Source organism: Labeo rohita, chromosome 5, assembly GCF_022985175.1.
Source record: "Labeo rohita strain BAU-BD-2019 chromosome 5, IGBB_LRoh.1.0, whole genome shotgun sequence".
NCBI classification, from domain to species: domain Eukaryota; kingdom Metazoa; phylum Chordata; class Actinopteri; order Cypriniformes; family Cyprinidae; genus Labeo; species Labeo rohita.
This window is the reverse complement of record NC_066873.1, coordinates 26,829,561-26,856,734: the sequence shown is the minus strand read 5'-3', so window position 1 is coordinate 26,856,734 and position 27,174 is coordinate 26,829,561. Positions and strand designations below refer to the sequence as shown.

Below are 27,174 nucleotides of genomic sequence, written 5' to 3'. Positions count from 1 at the left end.
CTGCATCTTCAGCGGCTCAGATGTCGGGAGTAAATGACGACCACTATGTTCATTATTACATCCAGCAACACAACACCTCAATCACTCAATCTGAGATATTCTTGTCTAACTTACATCCCTGCTCCGGCATCGAAACAATGGAGGTCGACTGTTACAGCTGATCTGAGGTAAGACAATCAACTATTGTGGGAGCGGCCTCTGTCGGTGTGATGCCACACCAGGCATCTGAGAATGGCTTGATTTGAAAAAAATATTTTTACAGATTAATTAAAAACCACTGTATGGATTTGTATCATTATAGGGTAGATTTGTACATGCACTGCCAACACACATTAATGTTCAAACAACATGTAAAAGTGAAGTTTGCATCCGATGACCCCTTTAACAGATTTATTGCTTCCGTATACCCCTTCTAGAAACTTATGGTCTTGTGACCTTGGCCTACTTATAGTTCTCAGAGTTAACCTTAAAAATCGCAATGATCACTCCTTTGCTACTGCTTGACAGAAGGGCAAAAGTGGTGATTATTAGCTAGAATATGCAATATTCAGTTTAAATAACTTCTTTTAGAGCTATGGCCCACACAACCTAAACAGACCCCAAGACATTTTTTAAAAAAAAACTTTCTTTATTTAAAGAGACCCCATTAACATTACCCTATAACCACAATATTTAATCTACTGCAGTGTCTCTGTGACATTAAGACAAAGTCAGCAGTGCATTTGCAAGTGGAGAGCAGACAGACCTTGTAACATTTACAGATAACCATATTAGAAAGATGAAATGTTGGGCTTGTGTGATTTTAACCACACCCTTAACATTATCAGTAATCGAAATACATCAACACTGTGCAGAACTTCGAACACTGTGGGCATGTGCAGTGTTGCTGAATGCTGTATATGCTATTGGTACAAGATGAATTTTATTCTTTCAAACTAGCCAGAGGTGCAACACAATAGCTGTCTGAGAAGAGCATGTTTTCCAGTGTTGACTGCATCACATATACGCCCAAATCATCACGAGAGTCGTACGCAATACTGTAGACAATTTGCTTTCTACATCACTAAGTGTACTGTGAGACTGACTGTGGGTCAAGCAAAGCAGGGGCATGTGAGTAGATACGGTCTCAGTATAATACATCATGGCTGTCAGACGTCAACTATCAAGTCTCAAGAACAAGCATGAGATTCATAAGGAGATTTATACGTTTTTGTTTATTGTTGTAGATTGCTAATTTACATAGAAAGGCTATATAAATAAATACAACTAGATGCATGTTGTTCAATGCCAGTGCTTGCTGAAGCTCAGCTGCATCTTCGTTCATTATATAGTGAAGGCTAGACCAAAGTCCAGCTAGGTCCATCCTATGACAAGATCCACAGCAATATAAGGAACTCATTCATTGGTGTTTAGAATATTTGAGTTATACATTTAATAACACTCTTGTGGATGCCTTCAAAGTCACTGTCCATATGAGTGTCTTATCTTCTTTACAAACAGGGCACTGAACCCATCAGACTCATCAGGCTCCTATACTGTACATCACTCATCCCAAATGAGTTCTGCAAGGGTTCTTGAGCAGATTTTGGTTTTCCAGTGACAGTGGAGATGAGTGATTGACAGCTGATTCCCTCTTAAGAGAAGCACCCACAATGCACCTTCATGTTGGCAGGTCCAAGAGATTGGTGACAGGTCAGCTTTCCTCTCACAGTGCCAGCAGGATGACATAAATGGACTGTATTGATTACCTAGTATATAGATAGGAATGAAGATTAGAAACTTTAAATTTACACTAAGTGGGAAAATGAATAATGACTTGCCATAATTACAGTTAATTTACTGTCAAAGCCAGAAGTGAATAATTTTAAAGCTCCTGACGTTGTTTCTTTAGAACATTAAAAAAGACAGAGACCCGATCATATTTGAGGTACAACCTTTTCTTTGCGAAGTACATTTTTTCAGGTTGGACTAAAAAGTACAGTAAAGTTTTTGTATTGAGACAAGAATTGTTTTGTATTGAAAAGAGTATAGAGTAACTATATGTACCAGTGGTGTTCTGTTTAGCTAAAACCAAAAATGGTAAACGCTAACACTTTACAGTAAGGTTTCATTTGTTAACATTAGTTATTCTATTAACTAACATGAACGAACAATGAACAATACATTTATTACACTATTTATTAATCTCTGTTAATGTTAGTTCATAAATATACAGTCGTTTATTGTTTGTTCACACTCCATTAACTAATGTTAACAAACACAACTTGTGATTTTAATAATGCATTAGCAAATGTTGAAGTTAACATTAACTAAGATTAATAAATGCTGTAGATGTGTTGTTCATTCTTAGTTGATGTTAACCTACGTAGGTTAACTAATAAACCTTATTGTAAAGTGTTATCACTAAAACTACTAACAATTCTTTTAGGTACTTAAAATTAAGCTAAAATAAAATAAAATAACATAAAATTAGCAACTAACTGAAATAAATTAAGTTGATGTACTAAAACTACTACAACTGAAACAAATTTAATCAGAGCTATATAAAAATATATTTAAAAAATAATAATAAAATGTAAAAAGCACATGACAAAATAACTAAAATGTAAACTAAAATGAAAACTGAAAATATAAAAATAAAAGCTGACCCAAAATAATAAATAACAGTATATAAATAATACTAAAATAACACTGATGTGTGCATTTAGAATATTCACTGTAGTCAGGAGGCTGGTACATTGCTGTTATCAGCATTTGGGAAAATGGGACTCACTGAATGCCACTTTGAGATGGGCCTACACCAGGCCGTCATAAAGGGAGAGTGCCTGTACAATAGAGGGGTCTGCCTTGGAGCCCTCCTGAAACTCCTGCAGAGTCAACATCCCATCTGCATTCTGTTCACAAAAAGGAAGACAATTATTCACATGTCACTGTTTTCAAACACACATACTCGTATTAAATGGTGGTGGAAAATATGCAGGGAATAAGGTAGAAAGACAGTTTTAATGATGAATTCAAAGAGCTCAGTGTTCTTTCAAAAGCTCTTTTATCAATGCTTTTTGAGGGCCTCTAGATAGTGCAGTAGAGCTTCTGTTCTGTGTCTTTCACGTGGCGTGCCTACTATGTTTCTAGTGCCTGGCGAAGAACAGCCATCCTGACAATCACAGCAGAAATAATCCATTTTATTGAACCTACAGCTACGCATATTCAGTCGCAGGAAGTCATGGGAATAGATTGTTTACAAAAATGACTGCAAATTATCAGTTATTGCAATTCACTATAAATGCAGTACTTTTTCCATATTTATTTTTACACAGTCAACCATTTCTGCAAGTAATGTTGTTTATGAGAGCAGTGAGGCAGCGGAAAAACAATAAGTACACAGTAAATAAATACACAGAATTCACCTTATCCATCATTGCAAAGATGCGGTCGACTCTTTTCTCTGGTGTGTTTTCCTCCTCAGGTAACTCCACTGTGTTCCCCTGCAAGACATAAACAGGGCATAAATTATTGGGACATACCTATACACCTGGCCTTTCATAGCAGGATAAGAAACAACTCCAGTCAGAAACAAATCATCTGTAGTCTATGGTGGGGGAAAACAAATCCTGGGTGCCAGAAATGAGTTACCCATTCATTTCTGTGTGGAAAATAAAGATAAATGTGGTTATTTTTATATTTTTATACTTGAGATAAAACCAAAAATGTTTGGTTTTTTTACCAGCCAATTGAACAAAAAAGAAAGAATGAAAGAAGCTAACAATAGACTGCAGTGAATACAATCAATTTAGCTGATTGCTTGTATCAGTCAGATCAAATTAAAGAAAAAAAAAAAATTACTGTATGCAATATGATGAATATAGAAAATACGCTGAATTATGTTCATTCAATAGCATCCAAGGGCAAAATGATGACATTTAAAATGACATATGCTGTATGTAAATGAAACTTTACAGTAAGTTTCTAAGTATATGTTAATGTATAATGCATTTGGTATTATGAACAATCCTTTTTTATTAAAGTTAATTTATGAAAATACTATTGTTTAGCATTAATTCAAGTTAGTTCAATTAAACAGTAATTAATATTAACAAAACAACTTTTACAAGAGTAATAAATGCTTTACAAGTACTGCTGATTATTAGTTCATGTGAACAACCTCATTGTAAAGTTACCCTTTTTCACATACTCTTAACTTATTTAAAATATTAAAAGTAAAGTCTGCTGCAGTCATGCACAATATATAAGATTCAATATGTAAGATTCCTCATGTGTTTCTTATTTTATATTTTGGGTTTAACATACATATATTTGGTTTTGGACACAAAATTATATTTGCACAAAAATACACTACCAGTCAAAAGTTTTTGAACAGTAAGATTTTTAATGTTTTTTTTTTTTTAAGAAGCCTCTTCTGCTCACCAAGCCTGCATTTGTTTGATCCAAAATACAGCAAAACAGTAACATTTTCATGATGCATAAATTGTCCTTGCTAAATAAAAGTATTAATTTCTATAATTTGTCCAAAAATAAATAATAAAATAAAATAAAATTATCCTGACTCCACATTTTGAATGGTATAGTGTATAATGTTACAAAAGCTTTTATTTCAGATAAAAGCTGATCTTTGGATCTTTCTATTCATTAAAGAATCCTGAAAACAATGTACTCAGCTGTTTTAAATATTGAGAATAATAATAATAAAAAATATTTCTTGAACAGCAAATCAGCATATTAGAATAAGTGACACTGAAGACTGGAGTACCGATGCTGAAACTTTTGCTTCGAGCACAGTATAAATTACATTTTAAACTCTATTCAAATAGAAAGTTATTTAAAATAGTACAAATATTACACAGTATTACTGCTTTTGCTGTATTTTGGATCAAATAAATGCAAGCTTGGTGAACAGATGAGAATTCTTTAAAAACATTAAACATCTTACTGTTTAAAAACTTTTGACTGGCATTGTATATTTTAACTTTCACAAAAAGCCAAATTTACTGGAAACACAGGTGAATGGGGCCTCTTTGCCAATTGTATATGATCAGAACAACAAGAAAACATCTTGTTGTTTTGTCAAGCCAGTGTTTGCAAAGGTATTCACTGCAGTCTCTTTATCAATTTGACAGACCATCATAATCAATTTTTAGAGTTAAGACTTACAATAAAAACCATGTTGGCCTTCCAAGACAGCTCTTTCATTAACTCAATAGAAATAGAAAGTTACGGTTCAGTGAGAAGCAAATGACTCACCACCATCTGGTAGATGGCGTCCACGATGTTCAGCATCTCATCTCGGGTTATGTAGCCATCATTATCAAGATCATAAAGTTTAAAGGCCCCTGTGACAGCAATAACAAACAAGCACATTAAGAAAACTCTCTCTCTTTCTCTCTCTGTAGTATCTTCAATGTACATTCTCATTAGAAAACTAATGAAAACTATTCTACTGTTTATTTTGACATGCTCATCTTTTCATTAGTCATGATGATAAATTAAAACGAAGCGACAGACTTGTTCAAATCATTTACCAGTACATCTGGGTAACATCTGTTTTACTATAAGACTGTGAAATGTCACTTCCTGAGACAGTCTTTTGCTGATAAATGAACTCATCTCTGCAGAACAAACAAGAAACTTTTGAGGTACTGCTGACATTATGAGATACATAAAGGAATTCTGGTCTTACATCTGAGTTTTTCATCCAGTGTCCCTCTGGATGTGACAGACAGAGCTTGAATAAACTCTGAGAACTCAATGCGTCCATCCTGTGGATACACAACAGAGAGACAGCATGAGAATTGATGGGTAAAGAGTAAAAAGCAGTCTGAAGGAGAGACAAAAAAGGGCTGGTTTTATACTGCTTTGTTACAGTCTCACGTCAAACTGAGATGAAAGAGACAGCAAAGATGGCAAACAACTGCAGAGTGACACAGCAAAAACTGCAGTTAAATACAGCAGCAACAGGGGAAGATGTTATCTCACCTGTTCAGTACCATCTCACACAAGGTTTTACATACTGGAAATGTCATTTTGACATACTGATTCGGAAGTGTGTCTAAAGATGTGATTGTAGCAGACAGTCCCGCTGAGAATATAGAAACGTCTGACTCACATTGTCTGACACTCACACACACATGTTGTGTTTCCATGTTTTATGGGGACATTCCATAGGCGCAATGGTTTTTATACTGTACAAACTGTATATTCTATTGCCCTGCACCTACCCTACACCTAAACCTAGCCCTCACAGGAGACTGTGCACACTTTTACTTTCTCAGAAAAACTCATTCTGCATGATTTATAAGCCTGTTTCCTCATGGAGACCTAAAAAATGTATCCACAAGATCAAAATTTACTGGTATTACTATCCTTGTGGGGACATTTGGTCCCCATAATGTGATAAATGGGCCGGTTGTACCAGCTGGACGTACACCCGGTTGTAAGACTAGACTGGATGTAAAATGCGCTTTAAGCCGTGCCTAGAATTTATACCCGTTGCACCATCTCGCCGTAGTGCTACTAAATCTTACGCCTAGTCAAAGGTAGGCGTAAAGTGAAAAGTCACGATTTGCTCGGAAATGATTCGTTTTTAATTAATTATTGCAGACGCCAACTGTAACGTTTATGGTCTTTTCGAGCAGGATAATGTGGCCAATAAACAATTATTATGGGGGAGGAGGGGTCAAACAATGCACAAACTTTGCACAAGAGTTATAAAAGTAAAAAAAATGATAATAATAAAAAAAAAAAAACTACGGCTAACACTGCATTAACGGCACAAATTATCTCAGAGACAACGAGAGATGAATCTGATAACGGTATATAACTGTCTTAAATGATTCCCTTAATATTTCTATTCGACATCTTGCTGGGACAGTATAAATGCTTGGAAATACTTGACGTCTTAAATTCCTCTCATCATTTGCAGCGTTCCTGCCATCCGATAATCGCAGGAAGTTTTGTGCTTAGTTTTTAATCAGAAATAAAGTATCAGCTTTCAAATTCTGTCAATTCTGTCACAAAATACAATTTATAAATGTGTTTTTTCAGCCACAGAAAGATGTGGCATAGGGCTTACACCCAGCTTTTTCACATCTAGCTGGTGCAACCGGCCCCATGTACACACACACACACACAGTTTCTTGTGTATAATGTTCCCTATGAAGCTTTTAAATGCCTCATCATTTTGCTCAGACTCAGCAAATTGTTCTACCACACAAAAAATTCTAAATTCTGCAAATCTGTTGAAACTGCATTTTTACCACTAAAATGGAAATTCATAATGTCCCTGTTGCTGAGTAAATAAAAGTGAATGGAGTGTTTACACACGGTATTTTGCTCTTCAGCCAAACAGTTCTTCAGGGAGAGATTCTAGTGGTGATAATTTTCCAACTCAGTAAAGAAGATAAATCAACACATAACATTTCTTGGCAAACTGCAACTTTAAAAAGACCCAGTAGGCTAACATAACAGTACTTTCCTTTTATTGACGTTTACTTTTTTCAGCCTCTTGTTACCTTGTTTTCGTCAAAGACGTTGAAGACAAAGGTGGCGAATTTGGTGGGATCACCGAAGGGGAAGAATTGCTTGTAGATCTTCTGAAAGCCAGCTGCGTCCAACTGACCACTGGGGCAGTCTTTGATAAAACCCTTATACCTGCCACACAGACAGGAAAAAATCAAACAAGATAGTAGTGAGGGGGCAGAACTGAAGAAAAAAGAGAGACGGTTAGAATTTTGTTTTTGAAGAACTTAAATTTTTATTTGCTAAAGTTTTAAAGGGGAGCCTATTATGCCCCTTTTTACAATATGTAAGTCTCTGGCGTCCCCAGAATGTGTCTGCTCAGCTCAAAATAGATCTTTTATTATAGCATGTCAAATTTGCCCTTCTTTGGCAAAACACACCATTTTTGTGTGTGTATCTTTAAATGCAAATGAGCTGCTGCTCTTCTGGAAAGGAGGCGGAGTTTTTACAGCTCACACTTCAGACAGTCCACCAACAACAAAACTGGAGAAATGTCAGAAATATGCATACACTGATTGGGATAAAACTGACAACATAGCTATGCTCTTTGTGAATACAGTGACAGTGAAAATTTTAGCCACATTAGCTGTACAGCATGCTAACAAGCACACCTGGAAATGCGATTTGGAAACATTCAGGAAATATGGACAATTCTTACTTGTTGGATATGATGTTTAAGCATGAACCGCTGGTATTGACTCATCTTTCAGAATCAATTTCTGTGCAAATCCCATGTTGAACTGACCCTTATTTACAATATACATGACTCTTCAACACACGGACGGATGTCGAGAGTCTTTGAAGACTCTTATTGTACATCCAAAAACAATATTGGTAATGTTTATGTGGCACAGACAATATGTAAATTGGAGCTATAGCGACGGTATAAACATGCAATGTTGCCAACTAATTTTCAGGGAAAGTTGCTAAAGGCCAGACAATTTGTTGCTAAAAGTTGCTAAATGTCATTGTGATGTCACAACGCAAAACTGCATAGAATAAATGTGCAGAAAAAAATGTGTAAACCACCAGTGGAAAAGGAAGTGGGGAAAAATAAACATTTAAAGAGGTATCAAATGCATTGATCTTTTTTCCCCACCTAAAGTCAAAACACAAGACATTTTTCCTCCGTTACGAACCCCCCTGTGAAGATAGAGAGTCTGGCACCAGCTGTTAGCACCCAAATGCACTGCTAGCAGTGTGACAGAACATGTGGTCAGGGTATTTCAAAATAAATTAAGCCTCTGTCACTCTATCCAGTAATTTTCAGAAACAACACTTCAGTGCTGTTTGTTTTCTGTATGCTAATTGATCCCTGACAAATCTGAGGACTATCATTGCAGATCATTTCCGAGCAATTCAAGACAAAGGGCGAAATGGTTGCCCAGGATATTACAGGGCACGTCAGTCTTCAATTGGAAATTCATAGCCAGGCACGTCAGTTCAGATTCTGCATTTTAGACCTCACTGAATCTCTCTCAGTATTAGTGGCCGATTATTCCTAGTTGCAAGATGTGTGAAATGAACTATCTGAAATATTGAATACTAATACCAGTATGTATTACCTGTATTACCAGTATGCATGATACTGACACATACTGAAAAGAAAATTTTCAGTGAATATACAGAATCTAGTCATTGTACAAAAAGGCCTTCCACAATAATTATAAAAATCTCCAACATATGTTGCGGTTACAAAACACTTCATTAGCTAATCTTTCATTACCTCCTCAGAGGGGCTTGCTGTGCAAAGAGAAAGATTTTTCACATTATGATAATTTACAGTAGCTTGATGACAGAATACTGACATGGCCATATGTGCAGCACAATTTAATAAGTAACCTGAATGCTTTAAATAATCAGAACTAAATAGCTGTTACCAGGAAAAAAAAATTCAACTTGTGTTTCAAATGAACACTTAGGTTGGAATATATCTTTTGTCATATACCGCTATCATAAATGTGACCTTGGACCACAAAACCAGTCATAAGAATCATTTTTTTGAAATTGAGATTTATACATTATTACATGTATTACATTACCAAAGCTGAATAAATAAGCTTTCCATTGATGTGTGGTTTATTAGGATAGGACAATATTTGTTCGAGATACAACTATTTGAAAATTTGGAATCTGAGGGTGCAAAAAAATTAAGAGAAAAAGTTGTCCAAATGAAGTTCTTAGTAATGCATATTACTAATCAAAAAATAAGTTTTGATATATTTACAGTAGGAAATTTACAAAATATCTTCACGGAACATGATCTTTACTTAATATTCTGATGATTTTTGGCATAAAAGAAAAATCAATCATTTTGACCCATACAATGTATTTTTGGCAATTGTTATAAATATACCCGTGCTACATATGACTGGTTTTGTGGTCCAGGGTCACACATTGTTCACAAAAATGTTTCAGAAACAAAAATATTTCAATGATATTTAGTGAACAGTTGTCTAGAATACTTAATTTGGATTGGTCCGTTTATTTTTTACATATGACCATTGCCCCAGCAAATCGCTCAGTGCTCCTTTCTTTTTACATGATAATAATCTAAACTTAAATCTCTATTTAATGTACATTGATTTCCTTGTTAGCCACGTAGTAAGTGGTACAATGTGCAGTTAGTCAGTCATTATCATAAAATAAATGTCTTTATGATAACTTACCTAGAATCAAAGATCTTTTTCTAATTTAATCAGAAAAACATCAATTTACACTACAGCTATAATTCCCAACAACTTCAGGACACCTCTTTCACTAGCTTGGATTATCATAAGCACAATTCACCCACTTTCTGTAAGAATCTATAACAAAGTTTAAGACTTTCAACTTGTGTACACAGTTTTAGTGCATCTACTGCTAAACAAGTCAACAGACAAATCGCTCCTCCGCTATGTATCTGATGCATTACCCCAGGAATACTTTGAAATTGCATTTGTAAGCGTCTGTCTACCGATCCTCTGAGGACTCGATACAGATAGCTCAAAGGCAAGTCTACTTTTGGTATAAACAAACGTCTTTTCTGTCATCAGAGAAACAGAAGAAAGAGATGCGCACCTTGAGCTGCGTGTGTGCATGTGTTTGTGTGCGTGACCGGGAGGCATGTCTGCACTTGCTGCTTAGCGATCTGATCAGCGTTAGACTGAGCTCCAAGGGGCTCCGTTTTCAACACGACAGTCGTGCCTGTCTCTACTCCAGTGAAGCATATCTACAAAGTACAGTGCAGTATATCATCTCTGAGTATAAGAATCAGACAAGGAGTTAATGGTAGGGCATCTATTGGTTTGCCCTAATAGACAACCATATAAAATACTGTTTTCTGAACAGTCACACAAGACCGGCCCACCTTTGCAAATGTTATAAAAGCAGACGACTTTCTGTCCTATCCTCTGTGTACTGTATTTGACTGTCTCCGTGTTTTCTTTTTATCTGGATTGTTAGTCGCACTTCTTTGTTCCGTCATTTTTGTCTTCTTTTCTTGCTCTTTCACTCTCTTGCTGTCTTCATCCTTCTCTCTTTCCCTACTGGGCACCCTGCCTAGAGTCAACCGTTCCCCATCTGCCATGAGAGGCATTGAGCAGCCAGGAGGAGTATAGATGTTGGCATGTGAAGTTAAGAATTTATGGGGAACGGGGGAGAGAGAGAATGAGAGACAAAGAGAGAGACATGATGATTCAACACAGCCAAAATTTGTGCTCTGAAAAAGCACCGAATATCTATATCTATTGAAGTGGTACTTTAGTAAAACATTGTCTACTCCTTAGGTAGCAGACATTCTCAAGATGAGTCACTCAGTGTGGTAAAGAAGAGAGGTGTTTGCTGTCAGAAAGTTTTCCATGGGTCAGTGACGAGAGTTATTTTTTTTTGCCCTATCTATTAATACTTTTTTTTTTTTTAAAATACACTAACATGCCATTAATAGATAATGTATAAATAAGGTCATATACATTGACCTTTAAATGAAAAGGTTAAAACTACTTCAGGTTTTTTAAATGTCATGTGGTATGAATTCCCTAAACATGAGATTCATGAGCTAATAATTTATTAATTAAAAAAAAAGATGAACATTTTAAAGTATAAGGAAAATATTTTATTTTTATTTACTTGATGGCTACACCACATTGTATTCACATTTTTTACATCACAGTTTTATAAGATTTTTTGTTAGTCACTGACTCCCATAACATGCACTTTTATCTGTGGGTTGTCCCCTTTAAAAATATTATTAAAAACCATGTTGTGTATTGTAAATATTACAATGATATGTGACCCTGGACCACAGAACCAGTGTTCAGTAGCACGGGTGAACTTGTAGCAATAGCCAAAAATACATTGTATGGGTCAAAATTATTATTTTTCTTTTATGCCAAAAATCATTAGAATATTAAGTAAAGATCATGTTGCATGAAGATAATTAATAAATTTCCTACCGGAAATATATCAAAACTTAAATTTTGGTTAGTAATATGCATTACAACGAACTTCATTGGACAACTTTAAATCCATGCCGATAGCTTTAGATTTCAAATTTTCAAATAGTTGTATCTCTGCTTAATATTTTCCTATCCTAACAAACATACATCAGTGGAAAGCTTATTTATTCAACTTATTTATTTATTTATTTTTTTTTTAATTGACCCTTATGACTAGTTTTGTGGTCCAGGGTCACATATATATTCAATTCAATATATACTTAAAATAATTGTGTTAGTAGTAAAACAATTCAAATAAAAAAATAAAAAAAAAACAGATGAGGTGATTCTTTTCTCTTTAATACAGATGATGCGAAGTCATTAATAAATAAATTAGTCCTTAAAATTTTTTTTTTTTTTTTCATGAGTTTGCAATTGTAATGTTACATAGCTTGTTTAGCACTGTAGCTTGTTGGATAGCAAGTCACCCACTACAACAGCGATAAGCTTATGTGGGAGCTGATATTAGGCTAATATTGTAGATCATTGTGTTGGGTTTTGCTCAATATCATGTTAAGTGGCAGATCAGTGGGCGTGCAGCAGTTCAATATCTGAGTAACAGATGTCCTCTGACCCAGACAAAACCTAAAATACACAAGATAATTTAATAATTGTAATATGACCGCATGGTGAACCTATGAACCTAACTCATATTTAAACAACGATCACATTGTGTTGTTGGCCACCTAAAATGTGTCTCATGTCATTGGAATCCTTGACTCACACTGGACGAATCTGATCATGAGCCTGTTGAAATTTTCAGGTATTTTGGCTTTAAAAGCCTACTTTTGCAAACTAGTCCTAGGTTTTTTGCCCGATCGGAACCAAACCAGCACAGAAAGATTCTCTGGAGAGTGAATATCAATAATTCTAAAAAAAAAATTTTTATCGACTCACCGTTGCAAAGGGACATCAGAATGTTTGAAAGGGGCAGGGCAACTTTTAGTAAAATGCCTATAACTCCTGAACGGAATGAGATATGTTCACCAAACTCAGAACACTTATGTAAGAGCTCAATCTTAGTGGCACTATAAGAGGCAAAAAACTACGCAACCATTTGACCTATCAACATGAAAATCGCTGTACACGGTCGTGGTCCAAAGTGGTACGCGGTATGCCTCTAGAACCACTGCTGTTAATCAAATCATTTGTTAAATGATCGAGGAGATGTAAAAAATCTATCCTAGGTTTTTCGCTCAATCTGGAAAAAACACTTCGGTACAATTCTTTGGACTCTTTAGGTCAACAGTTATCCAAAATTTTTTTTTTTTTTTATTTACCCTTTGGGAGGCTATCACGGGGTCGTTTAGAAAAGGTGCCTGTCCAAATTTACCCAAAATCCTATAAAGCTTAAAGGAAAACTCAAAACTTCACGAAACCCGCTGAGCACAAGTGATTCTAAACAATAAAATGACCTGGATATGCCTAAAATGCTTTTTGAAATCATTGATTTAGGTGGTTACAGGCTTGCTAAATGTCTTTTTTCATATGTGCTTAAATGCCTTAAAGTGCTTGAACCCCGGTAATTGCAACTATATTATAATTTTGAAAATGCCTGTTTTCAACCATGTCTCCTTAAATGCAAATGAGCTGTTGCCCCCTGCCCTCTTTTCCAGAATAGGGTTGTGGTTTACAGCTCGTACCTTGGATGCTCTGCTAAAAAACATCTGTTTGGTTTTGATTATCATATTAGTCATATTAGTTTAAACTTCTCATATAGGATTTTTCTGAGCACATACATCCTAAGCATGTGCACAGAAAGCAGCTGTCACATGGTATGTGAGTACTAAATTCAATTTTATGTTTATTGTCCCTTAGATGAAATTTACACCCATGTTCATACTGTTCTCCTAAAGCAGACAATTTCTGCAGCAGTTTCTGCTTATGTCAGAACCATGTACTCTGTATGGCTATGAACACAATAACTTGCACTATAGTAGAAATGGAGAAGAACTCATGATGAGGAAAGATAAGATAATGAGAGGGCTGGGTACAGACAAAGGACGTAAAGAGCACACTTACCACTGCTGAACTTCCTTCTCTGTGACTGCAAGCAGAACAAGACAGAAGACAGTACAGAAGACAGTTAGATTTTGTTCAGTCTACAGTGTATGAAAACTTTACATGCTGGTTTAGGCTCGTTTGTGCTGGGTAATGCTGGTTTGGTGCTGGTCTAGCTGGCGGACCAATGTAGCAACTGAGAGTTGAACTATAAATAAAGTCAAAAATCAATTTCTGAGGTAGTGAACCGAGCACAATTTGAGTTTAAAGTCCACTTCCAGAACAACAATTTACAAATAATTTACTCACCCCCTTGTCATTCAAGATGTTCATGCCTTTCTTTCTTCAGTCGTAAAGAAATTATGTTTTTTGAGGAAAACATTTCAGCATTTTTCTCGATATAATGGACTGATATGGTGCCCCGATTTTGAACTTTTTTGAACCAAAATGCAGTTTAAATGTGGCTTCAAACGATCCCAAATGCGCTGACAGTTAGGGTATCTCGAAAAACTCCCATCTCATGTTCTCTCAACTTTGAAATCGTCCCATATCGTTTGTTTTACCTTTTTTGTTAAGGGTGTTTGATCTTCTTTGCATGTTCACATTGCAAAGACTGGGTTGGAACTTCTGCAGCGATGTAGGATGATTTTTGAAGTTGAGGGAGAAAATACGATTGGAGTTTTTCGACATACCCTAACTGTGTAGAGTCAGAATACACAGAGTTCATGGAGAGAAAGGCAAGATGAGCGCATTTTTTTAATGAAAATAACCAATCGTTTCGCTAGATAAGACCATTCTTCCTCGGCTGGGATAGTTTACAAACGCATTTGGGATCATTTAAAGCTGCATTTAAACTGCATTTTGGAAGTTCAAAATCAGGGCACCATAGCAGTCTATTATATGGAGAAAAATGTAGAAACATTTCCCTCAAAAAACATAATTTCTTAACGACTGAAGAAAGAGAATCATGAACATCTTGGATGACAAGGGGGTGAGTACATCGTATGTTAATCTTTGTTTTGGAAGTGGACTTCTCCTTTAAGTTTAATTTAAGGAAGTAGAAATAAAATGTGATTTACATTCCAAAAAAATCCATATAAATGAAATGAATGGATTTTTTAACAAGAAAAAGAAAGTTTGTAAAGTAAAACCTTGAATGATGGTAGTATTTTTTTTTTGAAGGTTTAAAATAAAATCTTGATGTTATAGACACACACACACGCACACACACACACACACACGTTATATGGGGACATTCCACCTAAACCTACCCCTCACAGGAAACTTTCAGCATTTTTAGATTTTCAAAAAACTTAATTCTCTATGATTTAAGTTGGGACCAAAAATGTCCCCATAAGGACAAGGATTTTGGATATTGCCATCTTTGTGGAGACATTTTTGGGACATTGTGGGGACATTTGGGGACAGATAGAAAGACAGACAGATCAGAGAATGAGTGAATTATTGGCAATGCAATTCTACTAGATAACCAACATCATATTGTTGCTGTCTAGCTGAATGGAGACAGGGAAACGTGGAAACCTGACAGGAGAACTGCTGTAGCTGTCTCTCACAGCTTAGAGGCAGACTGCCATGTCAACACAGCTAACATCAGGCCTGTCACTACACTGTCACTACATTTGACAGCCTCTGAGCCATTGCAGAGAGAGCTTTTTCCACAAAGATTTATTCCTCATACATACGCATGAGCAAACACATACTTTTAGATCCAGTGCTACAGTGAGTGGGCCTGTAAATGAAAATGTACAATACAGTTTAACATTATATGTATTCATTCAGCACTTTTATCACGTGAATTTAGAGGCTATTTTGTACATATGCACTAGATGGATGTGTTTTGCCTTTTATGGCATCTCGCTGTATCTAAAGAAACTTAACATTATAACATTATAGGTGCAGAGTTCTTATGTTTGAATGTTTTAACATGTCTCGAGATGCCCCAATGAGAGGATACATTGGAGGATGGTGCGAATGCAACACTTTTGCACTTTTCTGACCTGATATATTCTCAATATGCCATTGCATCAGATGGTCATTGTGGTTTGTGTTCATTCAATGTTTACATTGTAATACCCTCGAGTACTGTGTGCAACTGTGTTTGCACACACACACACAGAGAAAGCTCTTTGTCTGAGGCAGGAGTGTAGTCATTACCAAGGTCAGTGATGTGCATCCATGTAGAGCGCAAGGTAGAGCAGAGAAAAAAATAAAAGTCGAAGGAGAATAAATTGTATAAAGATACTAAAGATTTCTTTGATTATGGATGAGGAGAAAGAGAATTGTTGAAACAGGGGTTTGACACAACCAGCTCTTAGACCTTGACAAGGAGAGAGAGCACTAGCTGAGCCAAATATTATAACAACGGTATAAAGGATTCAAATATTTACATAACTAAAGGGTAACAGAAACCTGGTGGTAGAACTGAAAAAAAGATCTCCGGACAGGGAGAAGAGAGGGCAGAGGGCACACGGTAACACAGGTGTGTCTTATCACTGCATATGACCCAACATGACTCCAACTACTACATCCTTCTCCATCTGCTACAACAAAGAGAAAAATAGGGAAAAACAACAACAACACTAGAAGCCTCCTTTAAAATGGAATAAATAAGATACTCAAGATAAGATACTCCTCACAAACCATAATAACCCAGCCTACAACAAACCCCAAAACATCTCATCTAATCTGTCTGTCACACTGCAGGACACTTCTACTCATTCTACAATACCACTCCCCCTCACTGTCAGCCATCGTGGGCCGTGGCAGCAAATTAAGACCAGCAAATGAGCAAGTCAAGAGCAAAAGACAGAGACGGGCTAAAAATAATGAACAATCCACTACCTTGGGAGCCAGTGCACTGACAGACCATTTTATGTGTCTGATTTATAATTCAAATGATCAGAAGACACACTAGCATATAAGATACTGACACAGGTGTTTTTGGTGTTTTTGTTCATATACAGTTGAAACCAGAAGTTTACATACACCTTGCAGAATCTGCAAAATGCTAATTATTTTACCAAAATAAGAGGGATCATAGAAAATGCATGTTATTTTTTTATTTAGTACTGACCTGAATAAGATATTTCACATAAAAGACATTTACATATAGTCTACAAGAGAAAATAATAGTTACATTTATAAAAATGACCCCATTCAAATGTTTACATACACTTGATTCTAAATGCTGTGTTGTTACCTGAATGATCCAACGATTTTTTTTGTTTGTTTGTTTAGTGATAGTTGTTCTTGAGTCCCTTTTTTGTCTTGTACAGTTCCAACAATGACTGTATGATTTTGAGATCCATTTTTTCACACCGAGGACAACTGAGGGACTCAAAATGCAACTATCACAGAAGCCACAAACACTCACTGATGCTTCAAAAGGGGAAACAATGCATTAAGAGCCAGGGGTTGAAAACTTTTTGACAATTAGGGTAAATTTAACTTATTTTGTCTTCTGGGAAACACGTTTGTATCTTCTGTAGCTTCTGAAGGGCAGTACTAAATTTAAAAAATGATATTTAGACAAAATGTACACATTTTCATTCTGTTCAAAAGTTTACACCCCCCAGCTTTTAATGCATCGTTTTTCCTTCTGAAGCATCAGTGAGCATTTCAACCTTCTGTAATAATTGCATATGAGTCCCTCAGTTGTCCTCGGTGTGAAAAAAATGGATCTCAAAAACATACATTCATTGTTGGAAATGTCTTCAGAGGAGACATAAACAATTCCATATACATGCCAAAATACTGTTAAGTCCAATTCTGAACAGTATCATTCTGGTAACTACCTGGACTCCTATGGCAAAGCGACACATGCATCTTTTGTAATAATATTTCACAATATTACATTTTTCCTATATTTCTCACCAAATAAATACAGCCTTAGTACACATAAAGAGACCTATTTAAAAAATGAAACTCAGTTTCAGAATCTCACTAAAACATGAGAAAACTTTACCAGTTTCTACTTTAAATGTCCTTCTCACATCTGACACACAGCACCAGACAGATTCATAAGTGATGTTTGATCTTACCATTTACAACAGGAGGTGAAAATTAGGCAAATTAATGACTAATGAAAGCTTTCCCACTCCTATAAAAATGCACGAATGTAAGACAACAGCAAATATTCAGTCCTGCACTGTTCAGGCAGCTTCTGGTGATGGGTATTTTTCCATTTTACTGTGCAGTGGAAGCTCTCTGAAGGTAACAGTTCCACCCGCAGTCACCCATAAAAATAACAAACAAACAAACAAAATCAAATTTTGCTACATTTTATGAACTGCTACAAGCCTGCAAGGGGACCCAAACGATTGCAGGTAGTAGTAAAACAGGCCAACTAACAAAATCCCATGCTGTGAAAGATCATGAACACAAAGCCTTAAAAACACCTGAACCATAAAAAATGGCAGCAGTGCTCTCCTCAATTCACCATTAACGGGATAGTTCACCTAAAAATGAAAATTATGTCATTAATAACTCACCTTCATGTCGTTCCAAACCTGTAAGACCTTCGCTCATCTTAGTTCACCTAAGAATGCAAATTAAGATATATATGATGAAATCTTTGCTGAGCTTTCTAAGTCAAACAGCAGTGCAACTGAAACATTCAAGGCCTAGAAAGGTAGTAAGATATCATTAAAATAGACCATGTGACATCAGTGGTTCAACCATGGTGTTATAAAGCCACGAGAACACTTATTGTGCACAGCAAAAACTAAGTAAGAGATTGCGTCAGAGATCTCGTTGCCAATGGGCTTGCATACTGTAGTCCCAATGTTTGTGACTAAATTAAGTAATATGCACTGAAAAGTACTCAGTACTCAGTCAATTTATCAATAGAAACACCTCATGAATCTGCAGCTAACTGCAGTGCACTGCTAATAATGTGAATCAGCGGACATCCCCTGCCAGGCTGCCTGTGTGGGCCACATTCTGTGAAGCAGACTCTTGGTAAATTTCCCTCCACATCATGCCTGCTGATCTACCCTGGGCCACCCACTGTGATATTTGATTAGGCTTATTTGTGGACATAAACTTGATGTGAAGGCAGCAAAGGAGACAGGGCTATACTGGAGACTTCAGACTAGCTGACAGACCTGGTTGCAATCACCACCAGTGAGTTATCCTGTCTATCTCCTTCTGGATCTTCAGATGCCTTCTCTCGAAAGAGCTGCAGTCCTGCAGAACTCAGCTCCAACCCCAATCAAACACACCTGAACAATGTCTTCAGGATTACTAAGGCTATCTACCTTTTTTCTTCTCGTAAGAGTGGGCATGGCCATTTGTAAATTTTATGGGTCTGGCTTTCTGTCTCATCTGCGTCCAGCTATTTTTAGCTGTACAAAACAGCTCATTTTGCTGTTTGATTTGCAAATTGGTGTGCCTTACCACATTATTTTAATGTATTATCATAATTATGAACACACTGGTTTGTAGTGCAAACAGTTTTAACGTTTACAGCACATTGTTATTCTTCTCGTTATTTCCATATAGCGGCTAATGAACCGGAAGTCTCACCTATAGGCTTACTTCTGCATTGAAGAATAAGGTGGAAAGGCAGATGAGGGCTTTTTTTTCAAGGTTGGAGCTGAACTCTGCAGGACTGCAGCTCTCTAGGATCAAACTTGCCTACCCCTGGTGTACACAATAAATGTACAGAGATCACAACATGGAGCAATAATGAAATCAAACTTGTCCTCATCCAACAGATACGTCCGATGTAGCTCTAAAAGCCTTTTCACACTGAAGTGCTTGGCACAAAACTTTGGAATGATTTAACAAAACATTCAGTTTGTGAGTGCCACCAAATCATAGTTTTGTTTTTTTCCATCGCGGTGCGGCGGAAAAGCAACCAGTATCCTTTATATGAACAACAAAATTCAGACATTTGTTCCATTTGACCGTAAGTGCCCTGCGAAGTGGACTTTACAGTATATTTCGCCATGATTCCAGTTTAAAGGGAATGTATATGTTCCAATCAAAGGGCGTTAAAGTGGGCGAGACGTGAATTTAAATTGTATTTATTTACAGCGGTATATTATGTCTAGGGTATCGCTATGGTTTTAACAAAAAAATACCACAGCATATATATAAATTTCAAACATTAAATTGTTAAAGACAAGTACACAATCCGTACTAAAATATAAGCAAGCAAATAAATTAGCAATGGCATAAAGAAATACAGCTGAACAAATTGCAGGTACAGAAATTTAATCAAAAGTTTTAAAATACTGTATAGTTTTCTTTTCATACATAAAACATGGATGAATCCTCATTAAGATAATAATTCAAGATCAGTGAATGATTTTTGTTCTTGGATTAACATTAATGACAGGCAGCACATTTATTAGGCTGCTGTCTCTTTAACACCGAACACATGTGGATCTAAAAATACTGTTACACATGCGTTTTCTTTAGCATCTGTTTACTTTCACTTAAGACAAAAAATGGCAGTTTATGATGATATACTGATGTATTTTCATGCATATTGGGCGGTAAATGTTAAAGGGGTCATCAGATGCTAAGTTCACTTTTACATGTTGTTTGAACATTAATGTGTGTTGGCAGCGTATGTACAAATCTACCCTATAATGATAAAAATTCATGCAGTGTTTTTTAATTAATATGTAAAAATAATATCCCCTTTTTCAAATTGAGCCGTTCTCAGATGCCTGTCGGTGTGCCGTCACACCCACAGAGGCCGCTCCCACGATAGTTGATTGACATGAGCTCTTACTTCAGACCAGCTGTCACAGTCCAGTAACTTTCCTTGTTTCGATGCCGAAGCAGGGATGTAAGTAAGACAAGAATATCTCAGATTGAGCGATCGAGGTGTTGTGTTGCTGGATGTAATAATGAACATAGTGGTTGTCATTTACTCCCGACATCTAAACCACTGAAGATGCAGTAGATTACGTTTGTTTGTGAATGGAATGCACCTCCCGATCTACATATATCCGTCTATGTTTGCGCAAATCATTCATGATCCAGCTTCACTTACAGCAGAAGTGAGTATAAGCGTTTTTTTTATGAATTTTTGCAATTGCCTTTCCTTATAACGTGGTAGTTAGGAAGTTTAGCGGCTAAACGTGGCTAAAGTAAACAAGATCGTCATTCCACAGAGAGAAGAGAGGGGCGGGGCGAGCAGAGCTCATTTGCATTTAAAGGAACAACCCCTTAGAATGAGATGATTTTTGCTGAGCTCATTTTGACAAGGTAAAAAGGGTGTTGACCTTGATTAACTGGTTTAGGTGAATTTAATTCGGTTTGGAGCTAAACTCTGCAGGTCAGACTCAGAAGCCCTCCAGAAACAAGTTTGGACACCCCTCGTCTAAACTGATGCATTAACAGCCATTCATTCAATCTAAAATGTTTACTACACTGAAGAGATGTTGTGAACAGGCCTTAATGTTATAAAAAGTAATGGGACGATATGCACCCTATCTATGGAAACTCTGAATCAGTGGTTCAGATAGATGTCAATAACTGTAATCCAATGAAAACAAAATGCTTGATCATTTGCAGAGCAGATGGAAATACTTTTTATAAATCTGCAGTTGAGTAAGGAGGGAAAATGTATCATCCTATTTCTTCCTACTGAAGCAGTGGAAGATGTACTAGCACTATTTACTGGATCACTGGATACAGCTCATCGTCATGGTGACCGTAAAAAATAAACCAGAAATGAACAGTGTGTGTGAATTGATAACAAAAAAAAAAACAATCTGAGTAAAATATTATGATATTACAGACAGCTCGTGGATGTGTTAGGCCAAATACACAGCTGTTGGTCTGCAGCTAAACAAGCGAATCAATCTAGAGAAACCAAAGGTTACATTTGTGGATGAGAGAAGGGGGAGAGGGTGAGCATAGCTGATGTGAAACCAGTGATAATGACACAAAGATTGAGAGGTGAGTGGAACAGACAGTGTAGACACTAGGCAAAGAGAACAAGAAGAGACAAGCTGCAACCAGGCTGAAAGAGAAGAGTCGAGAGAGGACTGGAGTGGAGAAAAACTGAAGAAGGCCAAGAGAACAGAAGGAGAGAGAGAAATGAGAAAATACATGGCCTGTTAATGTTTGATTACAGATTGACTGTTTGTTTTTGTGAGTGTACATAAAGCTGTTCCTGCGATGCAAATATTTCAATGCTTCAGCCACACTTAATTGTCTATATGTAAAGAACTGTTATTTGTGTATGTTTAAACACATTCCCTGCAAGAAAGGCTTGCTACATGACGTGTGTACACTATTTGTTGTAATGACTGGAGAGCAAAGAACATTATCTGTTCCTTAAAATTGCAATGTAGTAGGAACAAAAAGAAAAAATATAGGACAGGGACTTGATTCTATTGATTGGTTGTTGATTGGATGGAGGAAGATGTGAATGTGAGCTTACAAAACCACAAAACCAATTATAAGCAGCACAGGTATATTTGTAGCAATAGCCAACAATACATTGTACGGGTCAAAATTATGCCAAAAATCATTAGGGTAAATATATCAAAACTTAATTTTCGATTAATAATATGCATTGTTAAGAATTTCATTTGGACAACTTTAAAGGTGATTTTCTCAATATTTTGCCCCCTTAGACTCAAATTGTTGTATCTCGGCTTATCCTAACAAACCATACATCAATGCAAAGCTTATTTATTCAGCTTTCAGATGATGTATAAGTTTAAAAAAACTGATCCTTATAACTGGTTTTGTGGTCCAGGGTCACATTAATGGTAAGAAAGAGGCAAGAAGAAACATGAATTGTTCACAGTGAGATCAATAATAGCACTTTGATAAAAGATTTGATTAAAGATTTAGTTCCGTTTCATGAACATGAAATAAAAACGGACCCTGTTTACTTTCACATTCCTTTGCTTAAACTGGGACATGTGGCCAAGTATGGTGTCACATACTCTGAATTTTTTTTCTGCATTTTACCCATCCAAGTGCACACACACAGTAGTGAGTAGTGAACAAAACACACACACACACACACACACCGTGAACACACACCAAAGCAGAGGGGAGCATTTTGGCGGCAGCGCCTGGGGAGCAGTTGGGGGTTTGGTGCCTTGCTCAAGGGTCTTACCTCAGTCGTGGTATTTAAAGGAGAAGTCAACTTCCAGAACAACATTTCACAAATAATTTACTCACCCCCTTGTCATCCAAGATGTTCATATCTTTCTGTCTTAAGTCGTGAAGAAATGTTTTTTGAGAAAAGCATTTCAGGATTTTTCTCCATATAATGGACTTCATTGATGCCCTGATTTTGAACTTTCAAAACGTAGTTTAAATGCAGCTTCAAAGGGCTCTAAACGATCCCAGCCGTGAACTAATTCCAGTATAGCACCTAATTGGATGTTGCACATGCACGACTGAACGAATCACTCCCCGAGACGACTTGTTCTTCTTGTTCTTCTTTTATTAAAAAATGAACGAATCGTTCAAGAATGTGCATCACAGAGCCTGTGCTACACAAGCTTTTGTGCTTAAAAAGTATACAAATTTTTATTTTTCGAAAACAATGACCAATCGTTTTGCTAGATAAGACTCTTCTTCCTGGGCTGGGATCGTTTAGAGCCCTTTGAAGTTGCATTTAAACTACATTTTGGAAGTTTAAATTTGGGGCATCAATAAAGTCCATTATATGCAGCAAAATCCTGAAATGCTTTCCTTAAAAACCATAATTTCTTTACAACTGAAGACAGAAAGACATGAGATGAGTAAATTTTTTGTAAACTGTTGTTCTGGAAGTGAAGTTTTCCTCTAAGGTGGAAGAGAGAGCTGTACATTCACGAGACTCGAACCCAAGTCTAAGTCTCTTTCCTTTCCTTTTCCTTTTCTGCTGACATCACTTTAGCCATGCATGCTATTGGATAAAATTAACCAATAGCCAAATAGCATTGGCTAATTGTGTAATTTAACACAAACTTTTGAAATCTAATCAATTCCAAAACCAAATCCCACCCTACAGTTTTCCTCATCGAATATATACTGTAGAAAAGCATAATCTGTTACGGAAGTAAAATACGTTGCAGACATTATAAAATATAAAATATAATTCAGACATTGAATTAACTGATTATAGGTCATCCTGTTCAGCAGATCAATATAGAAGAATCAGACACAGAGACCACAAAGAAACGCTTAACTTAGACTCGATTCTTCCTTGCCACAAATTCTGTGATGTGATATTAGCTTGACATCCATAAAAGTCATGCAGAGTTTTCCAAATTTTACTAACAGGTTAGAGATAATAATTGGTGTGACCACACTAGCTCACAGCATAGAAAGAAGAAAGCTTGAAATGGATCTCAGTTAGACCAGAGCACTTTCAATCAATCTCTCTTAGTAAAAAACCTAACCAACGTTGCAGACTGACACCTCTTCAGGTCACTTCTGTAACTAGTGCATCAGACTCCTGCTTTCTTAATAGACTAACATGAGTCTTTGGTGTTTGGCTTCAGTTGCAGACATCGTCTCATTGAAAGCCTGTTGGATTTGTGCGCTGCTCACACACTGATCTAACCCTGCAGCAAAAGAGCAGGGAATTATTTCCTGACAGCCCTGCTTTACCCCCCACTGTGCAAAACCCGACCTCTGAAGACGCTCATTAAACATGAACGGTTCGCTACCACTCGGAATGTACTTAAATTCCATTGAAGTTTAAAGGGGAACACAGTAACTAAGTTACCTACTTGTAACAGGTGGATCTTCGACAATGTCCTAGGGAGCTGACACATTAAATGATAGGCCTAGAAAGTCATCATTTCAAGTCAATCATTTCTTTAGCACCATTGTACTACCTGCTGAAAAGAGAAGAAGAAAATCCACGTTGATAGATCAAGTGTGCTTTTAACGGTCACAAACCTAAAGGGATAGATCCCCCAAAAGTAAAATTCTAAAAAAATATAGATAACCAAAAGGTTTTGTTACTATTGAAGAAAAAAAATTTGAAGAAAGAATGTCATACAGGTTTGGAACAACAGTTCCAAATGATGGTTAAAAAAAATAATTTTTGAGAGAAATACATAAGCCAAGCAAATTACAAACAAAACTGGACAGCAGGATCAGGTCACACTCTAGAAAATCAGTTATAATAATCAATTACAAATTCTACAAATATTCTAATCTATCTACTACACTTTGCTGCAATGCTGCAAAGCATCCAGCTGAAATTTGTATTCTGTGTATTGAGCCAAGAGGTCAATCTGTGACATTTAGATGCTCTACTGGTCAATGTTTTTGTGATATGGATTTCACAGGTTAGAGGTTACCAAAGTTTAACTTTTTCTACGCTTTAAAGATTCAGCCACAAAAGCTGTCAAGCTACATTGACTTCCATTTATATACATTCAAGTTCAAGGCTCTTCAACTTACACAACTAAAACCTCAAAGATGCAAGTTTGAGAGAAAGTGGAGTTGGTACATTTTCACATTTTAAATGTATTATTTATGACCTATTAGAAACATAAACCATGAAGCGCATCCATCATATCCTGACTACAACAAATAACGAAACCTCTTTGCATGTGTTCGCATTTACACTCTCCTGTGTTTGTATGCATATAAACGTAAATGAATTGAACACAAAATCTAGTGTGACAGTGGCCTTACACTAAAACAACAAAACAAAAAAAACGGTCACTTAAACAGTTGTTGCTAATCTAGTCATGCACACTTAATTATATCATATTTGTGATTGCCGTTCTACCTTCCCCTCTAAAATTTGCTTCACCTATTTTGCACTCTGATTAATATGCAGCATTAGCGAGGTCTCAAAGCCTCATCTCGTTTCAGCAAACTAAATCAAGTCAAAGCCAGTTGATGTGATAATGATAATGCTAATATGCTTTCTCCACCTCAGGGAAGGATTGTTGCAACACAATTTGCAGTTAGCCCCACACCTTATTGACTCGACGTGAGAGTTGCTGCCAGCTGTTCATGAAGCCACCTTATCTTCTCACAACAGAGATGCAAGCCAGTCAAAACACGCTTAATGATTATATGATTAGTGACGGAGGACAATCAATGACCCCAGAGACGAAATGATCACATTCGATTCAAATAGGACATAAACATAATTGCTCATAAGCAGGCAGGTAGGACACACACACACACACATATATATAAAAACAATCAATAGTGCAGTATAACAGCTTGGTTACATTAAGCATATACTTAAGCCAAATGCAACTTTATAAAGAAGGTGTTTTTAACGTAATTACCAAAATTACTTACATTTAGAGAAGGAAAAAAAAGGATAACTAGATAAAACATGCAATTAACCAGCACAAAATGGCACTAAACACAGAAGAAAGGACTAAATAGCAATACTCACAGTAGGTCTTTCTGCACAGCTCTTCCACTACCTCAGGTTTGAGTTTGCTGTTGGATTTGCCCATCTCTCCAGCTGGCCTCAACGGTTTATCCCCGCTCCCTAATTCACTCCCCCCAATCCCACCTTCCACTTACATTTAAAGCAAGAGAGAGCAAGGAGAGCGGGAGAAAGAGGAGGCAGCACAAGAGACGCACAAGTCCTTTCAAATCGTGCTCTGCCTTTCCTCCAGACCGCAGCAGTGTAAAAAAAGAGAGGAGGAAGGACAAGTAATTGAGAGGAGGAAATTACACAGAAGCAGTGTGATTACAGCATGCGGTGCCTAGAGTTGTCTCTCCTCACTCGGAGGGAATGAAAGAGAGAGAGAAACAGAGAGGGCTTTAATCTGTTAACCGGTGTCCCTCCTCCCCTTTCCTCCACCTCCTCCAGTCCTCCCGTCAGAGTCTGCAGTTCCCTCGTGGAAGCAGCGCTCAAGCCCAGGAGAGGTACTCTTCAATTGGGTACTCGCTGCTGTCTGGCTCGGTCCACTGGAAGAGGAATCGATTCACTGACTGACTCAGACAGGCAGACGCATTCACTGGCTCTCTCTGTGAGTGTGTGGGAGGGTGCGGGTGTGTGTTGTGACCACGCTATGTGTTGATGCTGTTGTCCTTGACAACAGAAGCCACTCCCCCAGTGCTCTCGCTCCTACTGCCTGAAAATATCCTTGTCTCCCTACATTTGTCCCTGACAAAGACTTGCATTGTTTGTTTCATACAGACGCTTACTAAAATCTAATCTGATTGAAAATGTAAGATT

The 27,174-nt window shown here is 36.8% G+C and overlaps 1 protein-coding gene across 1 annotated transcript; it reads right to left on the bottom strand.

Moving 5' to 3' along the window:
- Positions 1 to 609: 609 nt before the first annotated feature.
- On the bottom strand, positions 610 to 26,974 carry ncs1a (neuronal calcium sensor 1a). Its single transcript, XM_051109994.1, has 8 exons — positions 26,380 to 26,974; positions 14,031 to 14,055; positions 7,527 to 7,665; positions 5,696 to 5,774; positions 5,260 to 5,348; positions 3,408 to 3,485; positions 2,774 to 2,894; positions 610 to 1,748 (listed from the first exon to the last, which is right to left on the bottom strand). Exons 1-7 carry the CDS (start codon positions 26,441 to 26,443, stop codon positions 2,796 to 2,798), a joined length of 573 nt encoding a protein of 190 aa, XP_050965951.1. The 5' UTR covers positions 26,444 to 26,974; the 3' UTR covers positions 610 to 1,748; positions 2,774 to 2,795.
- Between the last annotated feature and the right edge of the window lie 200 nt (positions 26,975 to 27,174).

Coding starts and splice junctions, on each gene's coding strand:
- ncs1a (XM_051109994.1), bottom strand. CDS start 26,443: ATGGGCAAATCCAACAGCAAACTCAAACCTGAGGTAGTGGAAGAGCTG. Junction 14,056..26,379: donor GCTGTGCAGAAAGACCTACT/GTGAGTATTGCT, acceptor TTCTGCTTGCAG/TCACAGAGAAGGAAGTTCAG. Junction 5,775..7,526: donor ACGTCTTTGACGAAAACAAG/GTAACAAGAGGC, acceptor GTGTATCCACAG/GATGGACGCATTGAGTTCTC.